General features: G+C 50.2%; 2 protein-coding genes across 19 annotated transcripts in view; both read left to right on the forward strand.

Moving 5' to 3' along the window:
• LOC119316597 overlaps window positions 1–19,357 on the forward strand; it is a 57,534-nt gene that overhangs the window by 790 nt on the left and 37,387 nt on the right. For 12 of the 13 annotated variants that reach the window (XM_037590939.1, XM_037590941.1, XM_037590940.1 and 9 more), the window contains exons 2-7: window positions 1,232–1,324; window positions 2,465–2,638; window positions 2,822–3,085; window positions 3,223–3,363; window positions 3,481–3,600; window positions 3,730–3,973. In XM_037590939.1, the coding sequence (XP_037446836.1) occupies window positions 1,232–1,324; window positions 2,465–2,638; window positions 2,822–3,085; window positions 3,223–3,363; window positions 3,481–3,600; window positions 3,730–3,973 (1,036 nt within the window). Of the gene's footprint in view, window positions 1–798; window positions 898–1,231; window positions 1,325–2,464; window positions 2,639–2,821; window positions 3,086–3,222; window positions 3,364–3,480; window positions 3,601–3,729; window positions 3,974–19,357 lie in introns of all 13 variants that reach the window. The other variant, XM_037590951.1, reaches the window with a different exon arrangement.
• On the forward strand, window positions 5,700–9,204 carry LOC119316599. Of its 6 annotated transcripts, none has more exons than XR_005153094.1 (11): window positions 5,700–6,018; window positions 6,143–6,256; window positions 6,377–6,490; window positions 6,620–6,885; window positions 7,017–7,188; window positions 7,312–7,425; window positions 7,577–7,708; window positions 7,819–7,919; window positions 8,050–8,230; window positions 8,335–8,495; window positions 8,738–9,204. XR_005153094.1 is itself a non-coding variant. In XM_037590953.1 (10 exons), the coding sequence occupies exons 2-9, from the start codon at window positions 6,161–6,163 to the stop codon at window positions 8,228–8,230; spliced, it is 1,050 nt and encodes a 349-aa protein (XP_037446850.1). In that variant the 5' UTR covers window positions 5,700–6,018; window positions 6,143–6,160; the 3' UTR covers window positions 8,738–9,204. The 6 variants fall into 6 exon arrangements, 1 of the variants encoding a protein (XP_037446850.1); XR_005153095.1 differs by having other exon boundaries at window positions 8,176–8,230; XR_005153096.1 differs by having other exon boundaries at window positions 8,176–8,230; window positions 8,335–8,408.

Here is a 19,357-nt window from a genome sequence, read left to right on the forward strand (position 1 = left end):
GAAATGGGCGCCGGTGGTGCTGCCCGACGAGAGGGTGTCAGGGGCAGCGTGGTTGTCTTCCCCATCGTTCTCCAGCGGCACCCTGGCCAGCGCCACGCCTGGTCAACAGGATGTGGAACTTAGTAGGACTATGTCTAAATTTTATTATGTGCTCTATGAGAGCGTTAGTCTAATTCTGTTCACTGTCAGAAGGCATTCTGTTTGTTTGTGTTTTTTCTGAACTTAACATGTGGGAGCTGCTCAGATACAACGGCAACTAATCAATTTAGAGAGCGGGAACACAAATCATGGACAGATATGTATGCATGTTTTTGCAGTTTGCTGCTTGTTTTTTAGTTTTGCAATCTTGATATGCGGCGTCAAGTATAGTCCCCTTGCAGAATTTGCCAACTGGAATTTGGAGCGAATGATTCCTGTACTTGAACAATGTTTGTGCACTCTGTTGCCTGAAAATTCAGAGTTTGTGTACTTGAACATGTTTTTATTTGTACTTATGTTTTGAACAAGATATATCTGCGATTCACAAGTAAATGATGGCACCAGAACTGCTAGTCTATAGCAGAATTTAGCAGTTTTGTAGTCCCCTCGCTGAATTCACGCAAACTGGAATATGTTTTTGCGTCTTGTCCCCTGGATGAATTTGCTAACTGGAATATGTTGTGTCTAGTCCCCTTTTGTCTAGTCATTCAGTGATTTGTGAGCATGGGAGGGATTTTGTATTTTGTTGAGATTGCGTTTTAGGAGAATGTACGCACCTAAGAACGTTTTACAATTTTAGATCTACACAATTTCTTGCAGACATCCGCTCTGAGTTTACAAGCAAAACATTCAGCCGGATCAAACCATTTTTTGTGAAAGAAATGCAGCATGCTCCAAGATGGCAGGTGTCTTTTTTGGGTAATTTTTTGTCGCTGTTTCAAACCGAAAAAGATACTATTTGTGATTCTCTTTCTGCTACTTGCAACTCTTTTTGAGAAATCAAGTATATATTAGGCCATATTCCTCTTTGAGGACAATGCTCGGTTTATTTTCATATGCGTAAATTCCTCTTAACCAATTCTAAACCATATCCCGGCTCTGTATCTTATTTTGTTAGCTAAGTGGCACAGTAAAGTTTTTGAGAGGGAATCCAGTGATCATTTTTATTTTTATTTTTTGTCTTTTTTGTGTGTAAATCCACTTTTGTGATCTATATTTTTTAAATTAATGTGCCTCTTTTTTTATGGAGCAGTGTCTGATGGATGCCCGCAAGAAGATTGAACACGAGATCGAAAGTAAAGCCAAGGCGTCCTTGAAAGAAGGGTTAGGTCAAGAGCTTAAAACTGTACGCACTCGAAATCTCATCATCTTTTTTTATTTGTTTTGATTTAACCCCTTTTTTTGTACATTTTGTTATGAATCTCATCATCATTTTTTTGGGCATGAAGTTTGTGGAGATGGAGTATATGGTGTGAATATAGATTCTGGGATGAAGTTTGTGGATATGACCATTTTTTGGGCATGTCTTTGGTTGCTTTAGTCGTACTTGGTTGCCACTGATGTATTTTTTCAATTATTTTTGGCCTTCTTGTACCAAGTATTTTTGCCAATGCCTGTTTGAATTTTTTTCTGAGGCATTTGGCATACTGAGATAGTTGATTTTTTGTTTTGAGCCAATGTGTGTGTTCTACACCAAGCTGGGCCAATGTTGTGTTATACATAGTTCTGTTTCTAGGCAATTCTAGCCATACTCCATTCCCTCACAGAAATCTGAGCTGAGCTAGTACTTGTGACGGAGGGACACGTGGGTGGGCGGCAACAACCAATGTGGGGTATGCGTGCGTGCGTGCTTCCGCGTGGCGTGACGAGCATTGTGGTTGGGATCGGATGTCCACACCGCGAACGAGGCTGTGACTTTGAGCACCTGCTAGTTGTCCTTCTTTTTCCTCACACACGAAAAAAGAAACCTGCTACTTTTATTAAGTATTTTGTTTTTGCCTAACTGCATCTCACTTAGCAGCACCTTTCTCAAGCCTGCACTACTAACCGAATCAATCATAATCGTTGTGTTTTTCACTTTCCCTTATCTGAATTTAGACTCCAAGATCATAATCCTTGTCTCTGATGCATAACTTTTTTGAATGATTTTGGTGCAGTATTTTTTCTTTTAGCTAACTGCACAGTAAAGTTTTGAGAGGGAATCAAGTGATCATTTATCTTTCTCTTATTTGTGTTTGTGTTAAATCCACTTTTTCTTTTTAGCTAACTGCCTCTTTTTTGTTAAATGCAATCACCCATTTTTGTATGCTTTTTGCAATGTCTACTGCTTGTTTTTTCGTTAAGCATTAGCAAACAAGGGAAGTTACCCTGCAACATATGTGTGTTGTTTTTGCTATTTATCTTTTTTTGGCCTAGAGTATGTTTGCAAAAGATACATGTTACTATGCAACACTAATGTATAATATGCATTTTTTTGTGAACACAGCCACACCCAGGTACAAATATTGAAGATGAAGAAGGGAACCCTGGTAGTGATAGGAACGAAGAAGGGAGACATCAGTGTGTGGAAGATACTGATTTAGATGAGAGAGGCTATGATGTCGAGATCACTGACACTGAAGCATCAGACGATTTGCTATATGAAGAAGTTCTGACGGTGGTGTGTAACTCTTTATATACAAATACACACTTTTTCTTTTTCCAAGCTTATTAGTTCATATAGGAAGTTTTTAACTAGGCAACACATGTTGAAAGAGAGGCTATGATTATTTTATTTTTTTGATGTTTAAAAAAATAGCTAACGAATGATTTGTGTTGCCTCTTTATTTTCTTTGGCAATAAGCTGATGAACGAAGATATGTCTGACGACCAGATCATCCATTGTTTCCTGGTTGTGGCATTATCAACATTCCTCTGCCCGACATCAAACACTAAACCAAGCACCAAATATATGGGAGCTCTAGTTAATGTGGAGCAACTCAAGCAACTAAATTGGTGCAGGTTTGTTCATGATTGGGAGTTGATGTATATAAAGAAATACCAAAAGGAAAAGCTGAAGCAGAACCGAACAATGATGACTCTAGGAGGATGTATATACCACCTAGCAGTATGTCACTCTTTTTTTTCAAATCCAATGTGTTATTTTTATGTGATTAAGCCATTTTTTGTGTTTGTTTTATCTTTGTTGGTGTAGTCCTATATCATCTAATCTAATGCTTTACCTATTTTTTTGTTTTTTTGCAGGTCCGTTGTCTTGATTTTACTGATTTTGGCTCAATTCAAATCCCATCTTTGATGCCCAGAATATGTGTCTGGAAGGGAGATATGGTCAAGCATTTAAGTGACATGACCATTGGAAGAGATGGAAAGTATGGATGTCTCACAGTAAGTTCTTTTGCCCTCCTTTTCTTTTTGTCATCCAAAAGCATGACATCCTTTGTGCAACATTTTCTAATTTTTAAATTTCTTACACTTCTTTTATTTCTATATGCATTTTTGTAGATAAAAGAAGTATCAGAAACCCGCTACAAGGATGGAACATACGAGTGGGCAAGTACGATTAAGAATTCAAATTTCAGGAAAGCGATAAACAATGTTGCAGGGAATTCTTTGTCTGACAAGGTTTGTGACCCCGTGCTTTTTTTCATTGAAGCAAACCCTTCTTTTTTATGCGGTTTCTATATGTACAGCCTATGTCTTTTTTACAAGTTTTCACTTTTTGTGATGCATCATGTATTTTTTTTGGACCAGGTCAAAGAGGATATCTTCCTCGCTTACGAAAACCATATGAAGAATGAAGACATAAATACTTGCATCAAAGCTAAAGGGCTTCTGCTAGACACGATCCGCATCATAACCAATGCCTCTGGTGAATCAGGTGATACAGTTAAAGTGGGCTCAACAGGAACTGAATTGAATGCAAGCCAACAGTCCAACAACTCAGGAGACACTGTCAAACTACAATCGACTGAACTTCAAGAGGAAAATGACGGAGGTGTGTCACCATTTTTTTGCTGTAATCCTTCAATAGTAATTCCTTTTCTAACATGTGCCTACAAGTCAGTCTATAATTCAACATTTTTACAAAGGTGTCACACCTCCCGTCTGGTGCCCCCTTTTTTCTCCTCCCCACGCAGGGCATCTGCTGTAAAGGAAAACGGATGTTCTATCAACTAGCCAACAGTCTGCTGGTTCTTCTGCATCAAAAACAAATGCTGGAAAAGGGAGCATAAATGAAGCTAATGGGTTTTGTAGCAGCACTCCTAAAGTCCATGAAATAGGCAAGTTGAAGGTGCGCACTGCAAACACATAGCTTTTCTGATCTCACACCATTTTTTTCTTTTTATTTTTGCGTCTAACCATGTCCCCTTAAACAGTCTGACTCCGGAGCACAATGTCAAAGAGAGCATTCCTCAAAGGACCCCATGCCAGAAATGTGTGTTCCAGCCGCATCAACTTTCGCTCCAGGAAACCATGTAGATGGAGGTACAACTTTTTGGTTTTTTGTAACTTTTTAATGTTCTTTTCTTTTTCTTGTTCTCTTGAACTTACATTCCTAACTCCATTTTTTTCATTTTTGAACCACATCAATTTTGATGCAATACAAAAGGAGGAGGATAGATGCCCAATCAAGCAGCGAACCACATGATCCCTGTTCAATCAAGCACAAGAAGCCTTTGGAATCTCTTTTGAAGGTACAGAATGTGCTTTTTTTTCTTTTTCATAATGCAAGTTGATTTTCAAAAAGATTTGTCTAACATAGTTTTTTGCTTTTTGTGTTTGCATTCTTTTCCTGCAACAGGCTGACAAAAAAATCCCCTCAAAACAGGGTGAATAAAAGGATGAAGTCCACACTCTAGATAATCAACAAGAGAAAAGCAGCAGCCTCAACTACATGCTTATTGGAGAAGCAAAAGAGAACCACGTTCAAAATGTAGCAGAGAGTGCCAAGGAAGACATCCCAACAGAGCTCATTCAGTCCAAAATAATTTTCACGGAATCAAAGCAAACAACATTTTCTGGTTTTCAAAACAGATCAATTCAGGAATTGGTACACAAATTTTATTTTTCTTCATGTCAGCAGTGGCATTCATAGACATGCTTACACTCTCTACTTGTCAATTTTTTTGCCTTCTTCTATGTGTTTTAACTGTGTCTTTTTTCTTTGTTTTTTGTTTATTTACTTGAAAACAGGACCTGCAGAGGAAAAAATTTAGGGGGCGCCTGGATAACCTGAGCATAGACATTAATGTAAAAGCGCAACCAGAGAGTGGTAAGCATGTCTTCTATTTTTTATGCTCTCTATTTTATAAAAACTGAAGCATAGACATTAATGTACCAGCACAATCAGAGGTCTCATTTTCTTGTGTGTGTGTGTGTTACCGAAATGCTTTATTTGTTTTCAGGGACACATACAGATGAGGTTTTTGCAAGAGGATATAAAATCATTAGCGACTTTCTAGACAAGGCAAAAGAAAAATATTTCTTCGCCGATGATAGCACCCCCTCATTCAGGATCTCTGAAGATGTGGATGAATGTGGAAATATAATCGAAGAACATGAATTGTGGAGGCCTGTATGGATGAAGGATGAGTGTTACAAAAAAAGATAGAGGCTAGTTTTTCAATATCTTTTTTCATCCACAAGTGGTTTCTCCTGTCAACATAAATGCCATATTTTCAATGCACATAACATTTTTTCTTTTTCTCATAAACAGGCAACGAAGTTGAAGATCGCCAAAAACTTCAAGGAAGTACAGCCAAAAGAAGTTGACATTTGTGTGCAAGGGAATACAAACTTGAAGGCATTCTCCCCCCATCTGTTCAAATTTTTCCTATAAACCCAGGCTATTTTTTTTTACTCTTTTTGTTCTCTCTCTGTGTTTTTGTTACTTGGTTTTTGCAACGTGCAACACAGAAACAGGGAAGCAGTAGTTCAAACTACGAGCTAAGCATTCAGTGCGCCCAAAGGGAAGTACAAAGAAGTTTGATGTGTGAGATGCCATAGCCCCCAAAAGCAGTTGAGGAGATTGTTGATTTGGTCAGTTTCGCAAAAAACTTTATTGTCTTGTAGTAGTTTATCACAAATAGGCTTTTTTCTCCAAGCATTTCCAGGGTTGACTTTTCCTTCATTTTATCTTTTTTATTCACCCTATGTGGCGCAGACAACACCTGAAGTTCAAATGTCAACTGGGTGGAATCACAGGCAAACTTGCTACTCACCATGCAAAAATAATAACGAGTACACAGCCGAGACTCCCCCACTCAAAATGAAGAAGGTAGTCCTGAAATAGCAGATTTCTTATCAAATACAAGCATGTATTCTTTTTTCGTACTAAAACAATCCTTTTCATATGCACTTTTGTGTGTGTTTGGTTCTATTTTTATGTTTTCCTCAGGACTACTCCATGGTTCCAATAATAGGAAAAAGGTTATTTGCAGAGGAGGAAAGCTGTCAACAAGAATCCAGTGGCAGCAAAAGGAATCCAGTACAACTAATGGAAGAAAAAACTGTAAGAAGCCGTTTTTTATATTTTAAGTGCTCTCTGTTTGTTAATCGTTCTTTTCTTTTTCTGAAATTCTTTTTAATTATGCATATAACATTTTTATTTTTTCTTGCCCTTTTTGTGTCATATGTATAGTCAGGACAACTCAAAATTCATGGAGAAAACATGTTTAGGCAAGAGCGCAGCACATTGGTCAACATAACTGATGATTTTTACAACACAAATCTCTCGTTAGGAAGGCCAAGCAGTTTCAGTGGAAAAGAAAATGCACCACCAAAGAGGATTGTCCAACCAAGCAGGTACCGTAGCTCACCGTACGACTGCAGCAAAAGGGGCCCAATAATGCCACATGAGAGAAAGATGTATGAGAACATAACATCTCTGGCCAATGTTGAAGGATCGTGAGTTTTTTCTCAGATGCACTATTTCTTTTTTGCAAAATGTTTTTCTTGCCTTATACTCACTGTAAAGACTTTTTGTGCGTAAGCTAACCTGCAAGCTGACATGTTTTCCTTTTGTTCTATATGTACAGCAAACCTGCAGTTTTGATTGACAAAACCATTGCCACATTTGGACAGTTGGGTAACTCGATGAAAATAGGTGGCCGGGTCCAGGCCTATGTCATAAATGTGTACTGTAGGCACCTATTTAATGAAAATCATCCTAGGAACTCACTCAAGCACTATTTCTTCCACACTGCATTTGTAAGCAAATGAAACCCAACCTTTTTTCTCTCTGTTTGTTTTTTATGATTTCCCTTGTTTTTATTTTTTCTGTCATCGTACTTACCTACCTTTCAAAATTTTCATCATTCAACAACTTAAAAGGAATATTTCCTGGGCAAATGGAAAAATGATGAGGCAAGAATTTGGTGGAGGAAGAAACTGATTACGAGTTTCATTGGAGCTGGAAAAACACATAATCTTTCGATGTCAGACAAGGTTTTTTTTGTCAAACTTCCTCTTTTCATTTTTCCACAACACAAGTTCAGCTATAATTTGGTTTAGTGTTTTTTCCTTATTTCAATATACACTAACTTGTTGTCTATATTTTCCCTTTTTCTGCATCAACTCCAAAATGGATGTACACAAGTTGTACTTTCCAACACTACACGAGGAACATTACTTTCTGTTCGTCGTTGACATCAAGGGTCACATGTTTTATTTTCTAGATTCTTTCTACGATGAGAAGAGCTCATATCATATGAACATAAAAAAGAAGATTGTAAGTACAAGGGTTTTAAATACTGTTTTTTGTTTTTGTGATAATTATATTTTGTCTGCAAATTTTTCCTGCAAACATCAATAAATGTTTATTTTTTATATTTGAGGCAGATCTCAAGCTTTATATGCACTTGGTACGAAGCTCGGCTCCAGCCAATGGATTTCAATGCATTCCCTGCTGTTTACCCTAAAGTCCCTCAACAAGATAACGAGTATGAAACCAAACATCTACGCTTTTATTTTCCCTGACTTCCTTTTGCTTTGTTGTAACTTTTTAATACATTTTTTGTGATTTTTGTTCACAAACACCTGTACCTTTTTTGTGTGTATGTCTTTTTTCAGTATTGATTGTGGCATTTTCACTATGAAACTAATGGGATGGTGCCCAAGGAATCCAACCCCTATAGTTTTTTCACCAAAAGATGTCCCAGATGCAAGGATCTGATATGCTGTTGATCTCATGTTCAGCCACTACAACACTTTGGATGACGAGAAGAAGCGTGTGAAGGAGTTCCGCCTATAGGTTAACCCCATATGCATTTTTCTAGTTTTTTTAGATTCCTTTGCTTTATGTTTGTGACAGGATTTTATTAAGTTTCCCCTTTGTGTTCTTATCCTTCCGTGCAGACATGAAAAAGTGCTGACAGCTCCTAAAAGACACCACTCATAGATGATAAGAGGAGCTGTATCAAGAGTCATATGTGAACACACAATGCTACAGTCATATATATGTGAACACATAATGCAAATATGATTCCTTGAAAGAGAAGGGGCGGGGGGTAATATATGTATGCTACAGGCATATATATGTGAACACACAATGCATATATATTAGTTTTTAGTATCTGCAAGCATGTTTTGAACATGTATTCGTGCTCAGTTTTTTTTCCAGTATGCTCTTTTTTTCAAGCAAAAAAATCTGAATTGTGTTTTGTACCCGTTTTTTAAAGTATTCAAAGACCAAAGAAAGTTTGATTGTTTTGATATAAACACTCACATTTTTTTGTGTATGTTTGTGTTTTTTTGACAGAAAATACCCAAGAAAGTTGCTGCTGCCACGCTGTTTGAAGAACAAGGGGTTGTTGGTATTTCTGTGGATGGTTGGAGATTCAAAAAAATCTCATACAAAACTACTGATGATGGCCGCATTGTGTTTGGCAGCAAGAAGTGGAAAAACTTCACAGCTAGCAGAGGACTCAAAGTCAACACAGCTGTTCTTATTGGCTTCAAGAGCAGCGAGAGGGATGATGTCCATGTCCTGGTTATCTTGAAGAAGCTTGGCTAGGCACCAGGCACAGCAACTGATGACAAGCAGAGCTGCGTCTATAATACTCATCTGTTGGGTATTCTATATATTTCTGTGTCGAAGTCTGTATGACAAACCTTTTTTCATTTTTATGCCATGTTGAACCTGCCAGTGTAGTTTTGCGTTTCTTATGTGTCCACCAAACAATGCGGCTTGAATAATATATGATGGGAACCCCTTTTTCTACATTATATTCAAGTGTTCACCTAAGTTTTTTTATTGATTTTTCAGTAAACATTCATACACTTTTTAATTTTTGTGCACATGCTATTTTTTCAATGTCAAAATGTGTGCTACTGTATTCGTTTCAAAGACAGCAGACTTCCTCTATACATGTCAATTTTTTTCCACGCAATCCAACCAGCTTATGTGTTTTTAATTGTCATGTCGAGGAACACGCTCCTTACATGCAAACGAATGGAGAATGTGGACGATGAAACATTTATAGATTTTTTTAAGCCTATCGCGATCTATTTTGGCTATTGCATGTCTTTTGCTAAAATGATTACTGGGGGGGGGGAGACCTTTGTTTTGTTGGAGGGGGCGGCGTCAAAAGACATTGTCGGTGTTCTGGGAACGGGGTCCCCAGACTTGCCTGCCTGCGGCCTGCGGTGTGGCTTAAAGGGGGGCCCAGTGCGGCCCATCTTCACCAACACAAACCCAAGACCCTCGCGAGGGGCCAAGCCTCACGGGGCGGACGACGCGGAGCTTCCTCAGGCGCGGCCTCGTCAGGCTGGCTCACGAGGAGGCGGAGAGATCAAGGCGGGGTACCTCACGAGGTGCTCGAGACGCAAGCCATGACGACCGGGGGCGCCAGGCGGGTGCCAGCCCGCGCAGTGTCCTCCCTTCCTCTTTGGTGCAAAGGGGGCAAGCGCAGCCGCGGAGTACCGAGGCATCAGGCAAAGGTTGTCATTTTGGTGCAACGAGACCAAGACCAGGAGGACTACGAGACGGAGGTCACCGTGGAGCCCAAGACGGCGTCATCACTAGAGCTTTGCGCAGGCGAAGACTACTTTTGTCAGGATAGTTAATACTAGCCGCCCCCCTTCAAATTAGCCCGCCATTGTTGGCTCCCTTCCCGCTTGATATTTGGGAAGAGGACCAAGGCCTCTATAAATAGGACCAGCCACCCACAGAGCAAGAGAGGCAGGCAGGGAAGAGAGAGAGAGAAGATCAGAAAGAGAGAGAGAGAGAAAGGTGATTGAGCTCCTCCCAGCAGTTCATCACCCCAGTCAAGAACAGACCCTCACGAGGCTGTTCTTCCTTGTATTGTTCATCATCATCAGCCCAAGAGGCAATCCACCACACCACACACTGGAGTAGGGTATTACACCACAACGGTGTCCCGAACTAGTATAAACCCTGTGTCTCTTGTGTTGTTCTTTCCTTAGTTCAGATCCTAGCAAGGCGGAGGGGTGCAGGTAGGTAGGAGGCGAAATCTCCGCGCGCACCCCAGTGTTCGAACCTCAAGGGTCTGCCGGAACCCGAAATCCGACATTTGGCACGCCAGGTAGGGGTGCGCCGGGATTCGTCTTCCACCACCCCGTTCTCCTCCGACCATCACGCCCATGTCTGACGCTCGTCGGGCCCGCGCCGAGCGCCGGGCCGTGCTCGCTTCCCGCGTCGCCCAGACGGCCCCTGTCGGCGGGCATCCTCGCCGTTCCCCGTCACCTGCCGTCAACGCCGCCTCCGGCCCGGCGGGGGACGAGCATCAAGCATCGTCCCAGCATCCGTCCGTGCGGCAAGTCGGCCGCACCGCAACTCCCTCGTTCACCCCAGCTGGTTCTTCGTCCCGCGCGCTCCGCGCGCCCATGGAGGCTCGGGCTGCACTCATCGCGGCGAACGAGCTCTTGCGTTACCGTCCCGTCGACGATGTCTACGAAGAATGGCTTGACCGCGTCGCCGAGCTTGTCCGCGCCGCAGGGGGCTCTCCTGCGCCGCCCGTTCCGCTGCACCGCACCCCGCCCCGTGCGGGCAGTGAAGCCCCGGCGACGCCCCGGCCGCCTCGTCCTCAGGAAGGCGCCATGGCTCCAAGGCGCGTGGCCCCTGGGCGGAACCCGCTCCGTCAGGCGCCAGTGCAGCAAGAGCAGAGCTGTCAAGAAGTCCCTCGCCCGCAGGAAGCTGCCCGGGCGCTCCCTGCTCCAGCACGTCGCGACCATGCTCCTGCTCCCGCGCGTTAGGACCCTGTGCTACTCCCAGCTGCAGCGCGTGGGGACATGCAAGACCAAGTTCCCCATCATCCAAGGCCTCCCGTGGCCACAGCAGGCTGCCGCGCCTTCACCGCCGAGCTACGCAACATCGCGTGGCCCGGCAAGTTCAAGCCAGACCTGCCTCCTCGCTACGACGGCACGGCTGACCCTGCGGAGTTCCTCCAGCTCTACGAGCTGGGCATCGAAGCTGCCAACGAAGACGAGAAGGTCATGGCGAACTGGTTCCCCATGGAGCTCAAGGACGGGGCCCGGACCTGGCTCCTGAACCTGGCTCCAGGCACAATCTCCTCCTGGGACGAGATGCGCACCCGCTTCATCGCCAACTTTCAAGGCACTCGCGACCGGTCACCCGCCGTGAGTGACATGCACCGCGTCAAGCAACAGCCCGGGGAGACCCCGCAGAAGTACATCCAGCGCTTCAACAGCGCGCGCCTCAAGATTCCCAAGGTGACTGAGGAGGCCATCATCTCAGCCTTCTCCGATGGCGTGCGCGACGTCAAGATGAAGGAGGAGCTGGCGATGCATGAAGACCTGTGCACTTCCCTGGAGCTGTTCAACTTGGCAACCAAGTGCGCCAGGGCCGAGGAAGGGCGTCTCTCCCTCCTCGAGCTGCCTGCCGCAGACCCAGAAGCGAAGAAGCCCAAGGCCAAGGATGTGAAGCGCAAGGGGGTTGCCGTGCTCGCGGCAGAACCAGACACCAAGCGGGGCAGAGATCAGCCCGAACCTTCCAAGGGCAGCCGGTACTATGTGTACCACGACCTCCACACCCACAACACCAACGAATGTCAAGAGCTCTGAGCCGTGCGAGAAGGAAGGATTGGCCGTCGCCATGACCGCAGTGATCGGGGCTACGGTCGAGGAGGAGGAAGGAACGCATGACGCTGGGAAGACCGTGGCCCGCGCCAAGGGTGGCGCGATCAACCTCGCGAGGATCGCTAGCAAGACCCGCCTTGCGAGGGAGGCTGGAGAGATCAGCCTCGCGAGGGAGACTGGAGGGATCAGCCTCGCGAGGATCGCCCGCAAGGCAACGCAGGCCTCCCACCGCTGCCGCCGCAGCCAAGAAGAAACGAGGACCGCCACCAGGACGAGGGGGCTGGGGGCTTCCAGGAGCCGCGCGCGATCGCCTGCATCCTGGGTGGGGCACAAGCCCCAGCCTCTCAGCGTATCTTCAAGCAGTTCGCCCACGAAGTGAACGCACTCCTCCCCAGGCTCGAAGCAACGCGCCCTCTCAGGTGGTCGGCGTGCGCCATCACGTTCAGCTCAGCAGATCAGCTCAAGTGTGCGACTACAGCCGGAGTTCTCCCGATGCTTTGTTCCCCAATCGTCAGCAATGTGGTGGTCACCAAGACCCTCATCGATGGCGGGGCAGGGCTCAACGTCCTGTCCGTGGAAACATTCAACAACCTCCAAGTGCCCTACAGCCAGCTTCAGCCAACCAAGCCTTTCTCCGGTATCACCGACGGCTCCACGGTCCCGATTGGGCAGGTCCGCCCCCCTGTCACCTTCGGGGTACGCGACAACTACCGCACCGAGCTTATCGACTTCGACATCGCTCACATTCGCCTGCCGTACAATGCCATCCTTTGGTACCCAGCGCTGGCCAAGTTCATGGCCGTAACTCACCACAGCTACAATGTCCTCAAGATGCCAGGAAGCGGCGGAGTCATCACGGTGCCCTGTGAAGAAAAGGACGCGATGTGTTCCCTGGAACGAGCCTTTCAGGCCGCGTCACTGGAAGACCCGGATCGTGGAAGCAGGAGGCCTCCCGGGACCGCCCTTAAGAAGAAGAAGACATCGTCCGACCCGACCACTCAGAAGGCAGGCCCCTCTGGGCCCGCGCTTGCCCAGGGGGAACCTCCTTCCATCGCATAGGAAAGTGCGCCCGGCGCCCTCCTCAGGCAGGGCTCGGGGGCTCTCCCCTGGAGGGCCACCGACCTAGCCAGGGTCACGAGGGAGGCGCTTGGGCACCACATGGAGGCGTGTTTCGAAGCACGTTTCCCTCAAGAAGGAGCAAGTCAAGGAGATCCAGACCCTCAGGAGTTCGCCAGCAAGGCCATTCAGGAGCTACAGGAGTCAAGAGTCATGAAAGGCAGCCGCCGCCTACCAGCAGTGGCTCCCCATCCAGGCGAGAATGGTGGGCTGCGCGTCTGCATCGACATACCAGGGCTCAACCGAGTCGCCTCTCTGGAGCGCCTCTGGCCCTCATGAGCGGGGCGCTGCGGAGGCCCACCCCACAGCTACGTTCGCATGCCTTACGGCTTGCCGAACGCGGCTGCCACGTACCAGCGCCTCATGAGGAGCATCATGGAGGCACAAGAGGCCAGGCATTCCGCAGCCCTGGCAGGGATGGAGATGGCCCGTGAGGAGCCGCCAGCGCCTCCGGAGCTGCCCGAGGCCCCTGGGCCTGGGGGCTCGTGAGGATCGTCTCCTGCAGCCCACCGAGTCTGCTACACCAACACCCCTTCGTCCTCAGCGTCATCAGGTGACATCTTTCAAGTTTTCACTTCCAGCTAGGAGCACCCCCCAGGGCTGCATTATTGCCAGGCTGCGTGGGTCCGTCCCTACGGCGTGTATCCCTTTTTACTCCATGTTGTTAGCTTACCTTGTTGGGGGCGCCCCTCGGGCCGCATGAACCCCAAGCCACTCGGGCCAGGCCCAGCAGCATGTATCCCGTTTGCATTTATTTTCGATTATGCGTTAGACCCACCATGCTTGATTATTTGATGCCGGTCCACGGCACTTCTTCTTCTCCATGCCGACCACTTGCACGTTAAGGGGGAGGGGTACCTGAGCATCGCGACTCAGGGCTCTTACTGGCTCTCCAGCCCTCACCCTCTGGCCTTATCCATGGCATCGCGACCTGGCATACCAGCGACGGCTGAGACCAGCTCGAGGGCCGGGACCCGGGGACGTAGAGTGCCGACATCTAACCAAATTTGTAGGGACACATCACAAGATAAGGCCCAGTGCCAGGCGCAACCCGCCTAGAGGTAGGGCCCCGTGAGTCCCGCGCTGGCTCACGGGTGCCCAGATACACCTCGCCAGGCCCTACCGTGCTAGCCACGTGTCAGGACGTGGCTGTACACGCCCCGGGGGCTCCTCCCGTAGGGGCCCCCCTCCCACGTACCAGTGCAAGCACCATGCTCCGCGCTGGCTGACGACACTGCCGAGGAGCGGCTATGCCCGTACACATACGGTAGTGCTATGCTCTGCGCTGGTGATAAACAACTGAGGGTGGCCCCCGGGCCGCACCAACCTCAGGGAGCCCAGAGCTTAGTGTCTAGCCTCGTCGTAACGCCTCCCCTCGGGAGTGCCGCGCGAGGGGGCTAGGCACGGGGGCTGCGCCTGGGTCACACCCAGACGCACGCCGCTCAGCCAGGTCCCCCCGGGCCTGGTTCGTCACACGTCTCTCCCCAAGCAGAGCCAAGGTACGAAGGCCGTTTATGCATCAAGGGGACTCCTGAGCATCGCGGCTCAGGAGCCTAACTGGTCACATAGCCCCTCACTCCGTGGCCCCGTCTTGGTTTCCGGTTGGGACCAACGCTGGGTGAGGTACGCGCGCGGCCGGGCTCTGCAGACGTAGAACGATAGATCCACCCGCATCACACCTCCCTACTTGCTGTTCGTGCGCCAAGGGGGACTCCTGAGCATCGCGACTTAGGAGCCTAACTTGTCACGTGGCCCCTCACTCCTTGGCCCCGTCCTGGTTTCCGGTCAGGACCAATGCTGGGTGAGGCATGCGCGGGGCCGGGCTCTGCCGGCGTAGAACATAAGCAAGTAGGAAGGAAAGGCACAAATTTCAAGGAATTCAAAAGCAAATATTACAATCCACACTGTTATATCAATGCCAAACGCAAGTTTAAACGCCTCCTCAAGGCATGATACATGTGCAGGAATTAAAGGCAGGACAGGAGCCGCGACGGAGTCACTTGTTGGCGATGGAGCAGCGCGGATTGGGTATGCCTCACGGAGCGGTGCTGATGGCCCGGAACTTCCCCAGCAGGGCCTCTGCGCGACCCTTCACGGCCTTGGCAGCGGCACGGCACGCTCGCCGCTCACTGGCTCCAGCAGGCTGTCAAGGTTGACACCGGGATCGCGAAGGTAGATGCGGGTGAGGACCCGCGTCATTGCTGCAGAAGACAGGACACGCGCCTCGGCCTCGGCCGCGGGGCCCAGGCCAAGGGCGACATCTTCAAGAGCGTGAACCAGGAAGGGAAGCAGCTTGGCGGGGCCGTCCTCGGCACCAGCCAGTGGCTCTCCAGGCCGCTGTCGTAAAGCGTCCTCAGTGAGGAGCGAGCCCTCGCCACCATCTCCGCGAATGCCACGCGGTCCTCGGCAAGAACCAGGGCCTCGTCGTCCAGCTTGGCCTTCCTCGTCCCCAGCTCCTGCTCCAGCGCGCCTAGGCAGTCGCGGTGTTTCTTGAGCTTGACCTACCTCTCCTTGAGAGCCGCCTCGCAAGCCTTCACGCCTTCTTCCTGCTCTTGGCGAAGGCGGACCTCGTTCTCGAGCTGGTCCCGTAGACCTTGCAGTTCGCCCTCCAGCGCCTTGCAACGACCACGGACGTCGACCACCTCCCCCAGGGCTGCATCACGAGCAGCCTTCGCCTCAAGGACGGCCTGCTTCTCCTCGTCGCACGCCGTCGAGGCCTGGATCAGCGCCGCCCGAATCGAAGCGTTGGAGCAAACCCATCCTGAAGCCAGCTCCAAGCGCCCGGCCACCAAGCGGGGGTCGGCGCCAAGAAGATCCTGACGCAGTCGGTCCAGCTCAGCAACAGCACGATCCAGAACGGCAGAAGGAGTTGGAGAGACAGCAGTTGGTGGAGTAGGAGGAGAAGACGGCAGCGCGGCCACAACATCCTGAGGCGGAGTCTGCTGCGCCCCGACAGCCGAAATGGCGGCGGCAGGCAAGAGCACCTCGGGAGCCACTTGGGCCGTGGGGGCTGAGCTCGCCCCAGCCGGCTCAGCCAGGCCTCGCGAGGATGACCGGGCAGGAGAAGCCTGTGCGTCGCGGTCACCCTCCTTCGCGGGCAGAAGCGCTGCCACGGATGGAACCTCGGGAGCCCCCTTCGGCTTCTTTGTGGCGGGCGCCAGCCTATCCAAGAGACACGGACGTCAAGCTTCAGAAGCAGAGCAAGAGATAAAGACAAGAATCGAATGCTTACGGGTCGTCGCCAGTGAGCTCAAGCGGCCTCCGGCCAAATTTGAAGCCTGAAAGCCGGCTGGAAGGGTCAACGTCGGGAAGCTTGGAGGCGGAAGGCGCATCTGTGTTCTGCCCCGGGGCCGGGGCAGACCCGCGGGAGATCAGCCCGGTCCTGTCCTTCTTAGGGATCGGGGGTGAGCTCCCGCCGTCCTGCTCGTCGTCGTCTTCATCGTCATCCTCGTCGCCATCGCTCGGAGAGAGGCGGAGAACGCGGGACCGACATCGGGGGAGGGGAGCCCTCGACTCTCCGTCAGTCGCCTCGGAGTCAGGCCCTTTTCCCCGCTCCCCTCTTCCTCCTCTTCGCTGGAGTCGTCGGAGGGCACGTCCACCGGTTCCTCGGGAGTTTCCACGGGCACGGGCCCATCCCCGTTGAAGACGGGCACGGACTCCACTACCTGCTCCCAGTCGTCGCGGAGGAACAAGGGCGTAGGAGCGCCCGCCAACCTCGCCACATCGCCCCCGACCAGAGATTGGAGGACAGCAGCCAGATCTCCGTCGGCTAAGGCCGCGGGGCTCGGACAAGGCCTCCACATCGGAAGTGAGTACTGCCGAAGCGGGGCCAGATGGTGCTCCAGGAATTCCCTCAGCAGCGACGTGCCGGTCAGCTTCGCCGCCGCCATGTTGGCCGGCCTCAGATCCGCGTCCATCTTCTCCAACATCAGCTTCGCGCGGGGGTCCGTGAGCTCCGCTCGACCCCAATCGCTGGAGCTCGTGGGCTGCTCCGTGGGCAAGATCAGCCAAGGGTGGATGCGCCCAGCATCCACCAAGACCCACTTTCTCTTGAAGCCCTCAATCCTTTTCCCGGGGTTCGAAATGGCAATGGCACCACCGTACGCGACGAAGCTCGCGCACGCGGAAGCAGTACCATGAGAGGTCCGGAGGTAGAAGTAGTGGCGCAGCAAGGCCACTGAAGGCTGCACCCCTACGTGAGCCTCGCAGTAATAGGCGAAGATCGCCAGGAGAAGGACGGAGTTGGGGTGGAGATGCAGGGCTTGTAGCTTATAGTGGCGGGGGACAGAGAAGAAGAACTCGGAGAAGGGAGGCACCAAGCCAGCAGCAATGGCACTTACGAAGAGCGGATAGAAGGTGCTCCCTTGACCCTCAGGGGTGGCGGAGCCGGCTTTGAACACCTTCGCCCCGTTGACGCCCCGCACCGTCGCCATCCGGCCCAACCGGGCGAGGCTCGCCTCTGACACATTCGGCGGATCCAGGGCGGACGAGTACCAAGCTACGGCCGGGGGCTGACGAGGCGCCATGGCTTCCTAGGTCACACGGTCGGAGTGGATCTGGAAATTTTGGAGGAACGAAGGAGAGGCCCAAGAAAGGGTATCTGAGCAGCAACCGGGGAAAGCAAGAAGCAAAGCCTAGGTGGATGCCGCTCCTTTATCAACTCGCGCAGTTGCTAGGGCGCCCACGTCCAGTCAACCGCCACGCGGCGCCCAAGGCCACAGGCTGTTAGGGCCCGTGGCGCTTCGCTCTTGCCCTTCCGCCTCCCTGCACGGCCAAGTCCGGGTGCGCCTTGGGCCCGGGGGCTACTGTCGGCGTTTTGGGAACGGGGGTCCCCAGACTTGCCTGCCTGCGGCCTGCGGCGTGGCTCAAAGGGGGGCCCAGCGCGGCCCATCTTCACCAACACAAACCCAAGACCCTAGGGAGGGGCCAAGCCTCGCGGGGCGGACGACGCGGAGCTTTCTCAGGCGCGGCCTCGTCAAGCTGGCTCACGAGGAGGTGGAGAGATCAAGGCGGGGTACCTCACGAGGTGCCCTTGACGTAAGCCATGACGACCGGGGGCGCCAGGCGGGTGCCAGCCCGCGCAGCGTCCTCCCTTCCTCTTTGGTGCAAAGGGGGCAAGCGCAGCCGCGGAGTACCGAGGCATCAGGCAAAGGTTGCCATTTCGGTGCAACGAGACCAAGACCAGGAGGACTACGAGAGGGAGGTCACCGTGGAGCCCAAGACGGCGTCATCACTAGAGCTTTGCGCAGGCGAAGACTACTTTTGTCAGGATAGTTGATACTAGCTGTCCCCCTTCAAATTAGCCCGCCATTGTTGGCTCCCTTCCCGCTCGATATTTGGGAAGAGGACCAGGGCCTCTATAAATAGGACCAGCCACCCACAGAGCAAGAGAGGCAGGCAGGGAAGAGAGAGAGAGAGAGAAGATCAGAAAGAGAGAGAGAGAGAGAATGGTGATTGAACTCCTCCCAGCAGTTCATCACCCCAGTCAAGAACAGACCCTCGCGAGGCTGTTCTTTCTTGTATTGTTCATCATCATCAGCCCAAGAGGCAATCCACCACACCACACACTTGAGTAGGGTATTACACCACAACGGTGGCCCGAACCAGTATAAACCCTGTGTCTCTTGTGTTGTTCTTTCCTTAGTTCAGATCCTAGCAAGGCGGAGGGGTGCAGGTAGGTAGGAGGCGAAATCTCCGCGCGCACCCCAGTGTTCGAACCTCAAGGGTCTGCTGGAACCCGAAATTCGACAGACATGGCCCCCAATTTACATGTTCCGCACTAGGGGCCACGTAAAACTACATGTCTTTCTACATTGGTCACAACTAGGGGAGGGGACATTTTGTTTTCTTGGTCGCAACGGGGGGAGGAGGGGGGCACCTTTTTGTTTTGTCGGAGCGGGAGCCGTCGAGAGACACGGGGGCCTATTTGCATATCCCACACTAGGCACGGAACTACATGTTTTCTCTAACTTGGTCGCAACACTGACTACCCTACGTTTTTGTCGAATGGGGTGGCATCGAGAGACATGGGGCCCAGTTGCATGTACCATAGTAGGCACGCAACTGCATGTCTTCTAGCTGGGTTGCATCCTGAGTTCCATTTTTTGTTGTTTGCCAGAGGGGCGGCTTCTAGTTTTCTGGTCCCAACTCGGGGAGGGGGGTACCCAATGTTTTTGTCGAATGGGGTGGCGTCAAGAGACATGGG

This window comes from Triticum dicoccoides, chromosome 6A (assembly GCF_002162155.2).
Source record: "Triticum dicoccoides isolate Atlit2015 ecotype Zavitan chromosome 6A, WEW_v2.0, whole genome shotgun sequence".
NCBI classification, from domain to species: domain Eukaryota; kingdom Viridiplantae; phylum Streptophyta; class Magnoliopsida; order Poales; family Poaceae; genus Triticum; species Triticum dicoccoides.

Coding starts and splice junctions, on each gene's coding strand:
- LOC119316599 (XM_037590953.1), top strand. CDS start 6,161: ATGTCAACTGGGTGGAATCACAGGCAAACTTGCTACTCACCATGCAAA. Junction 6,257..6,376: donor CCCCACTCAAAATGAAGAAG/GTAGTCCTGAAA, acceptor TGTTTTCCTCAG/GACTACTCCATGGTTCCAAT. Junction 7,920..8,175: donor GTCCCTCAACAAGATAACGA/GTATGAAACCAA, acceptor TCTCATGTTCAG/CCACTACAACACTTTGGATG.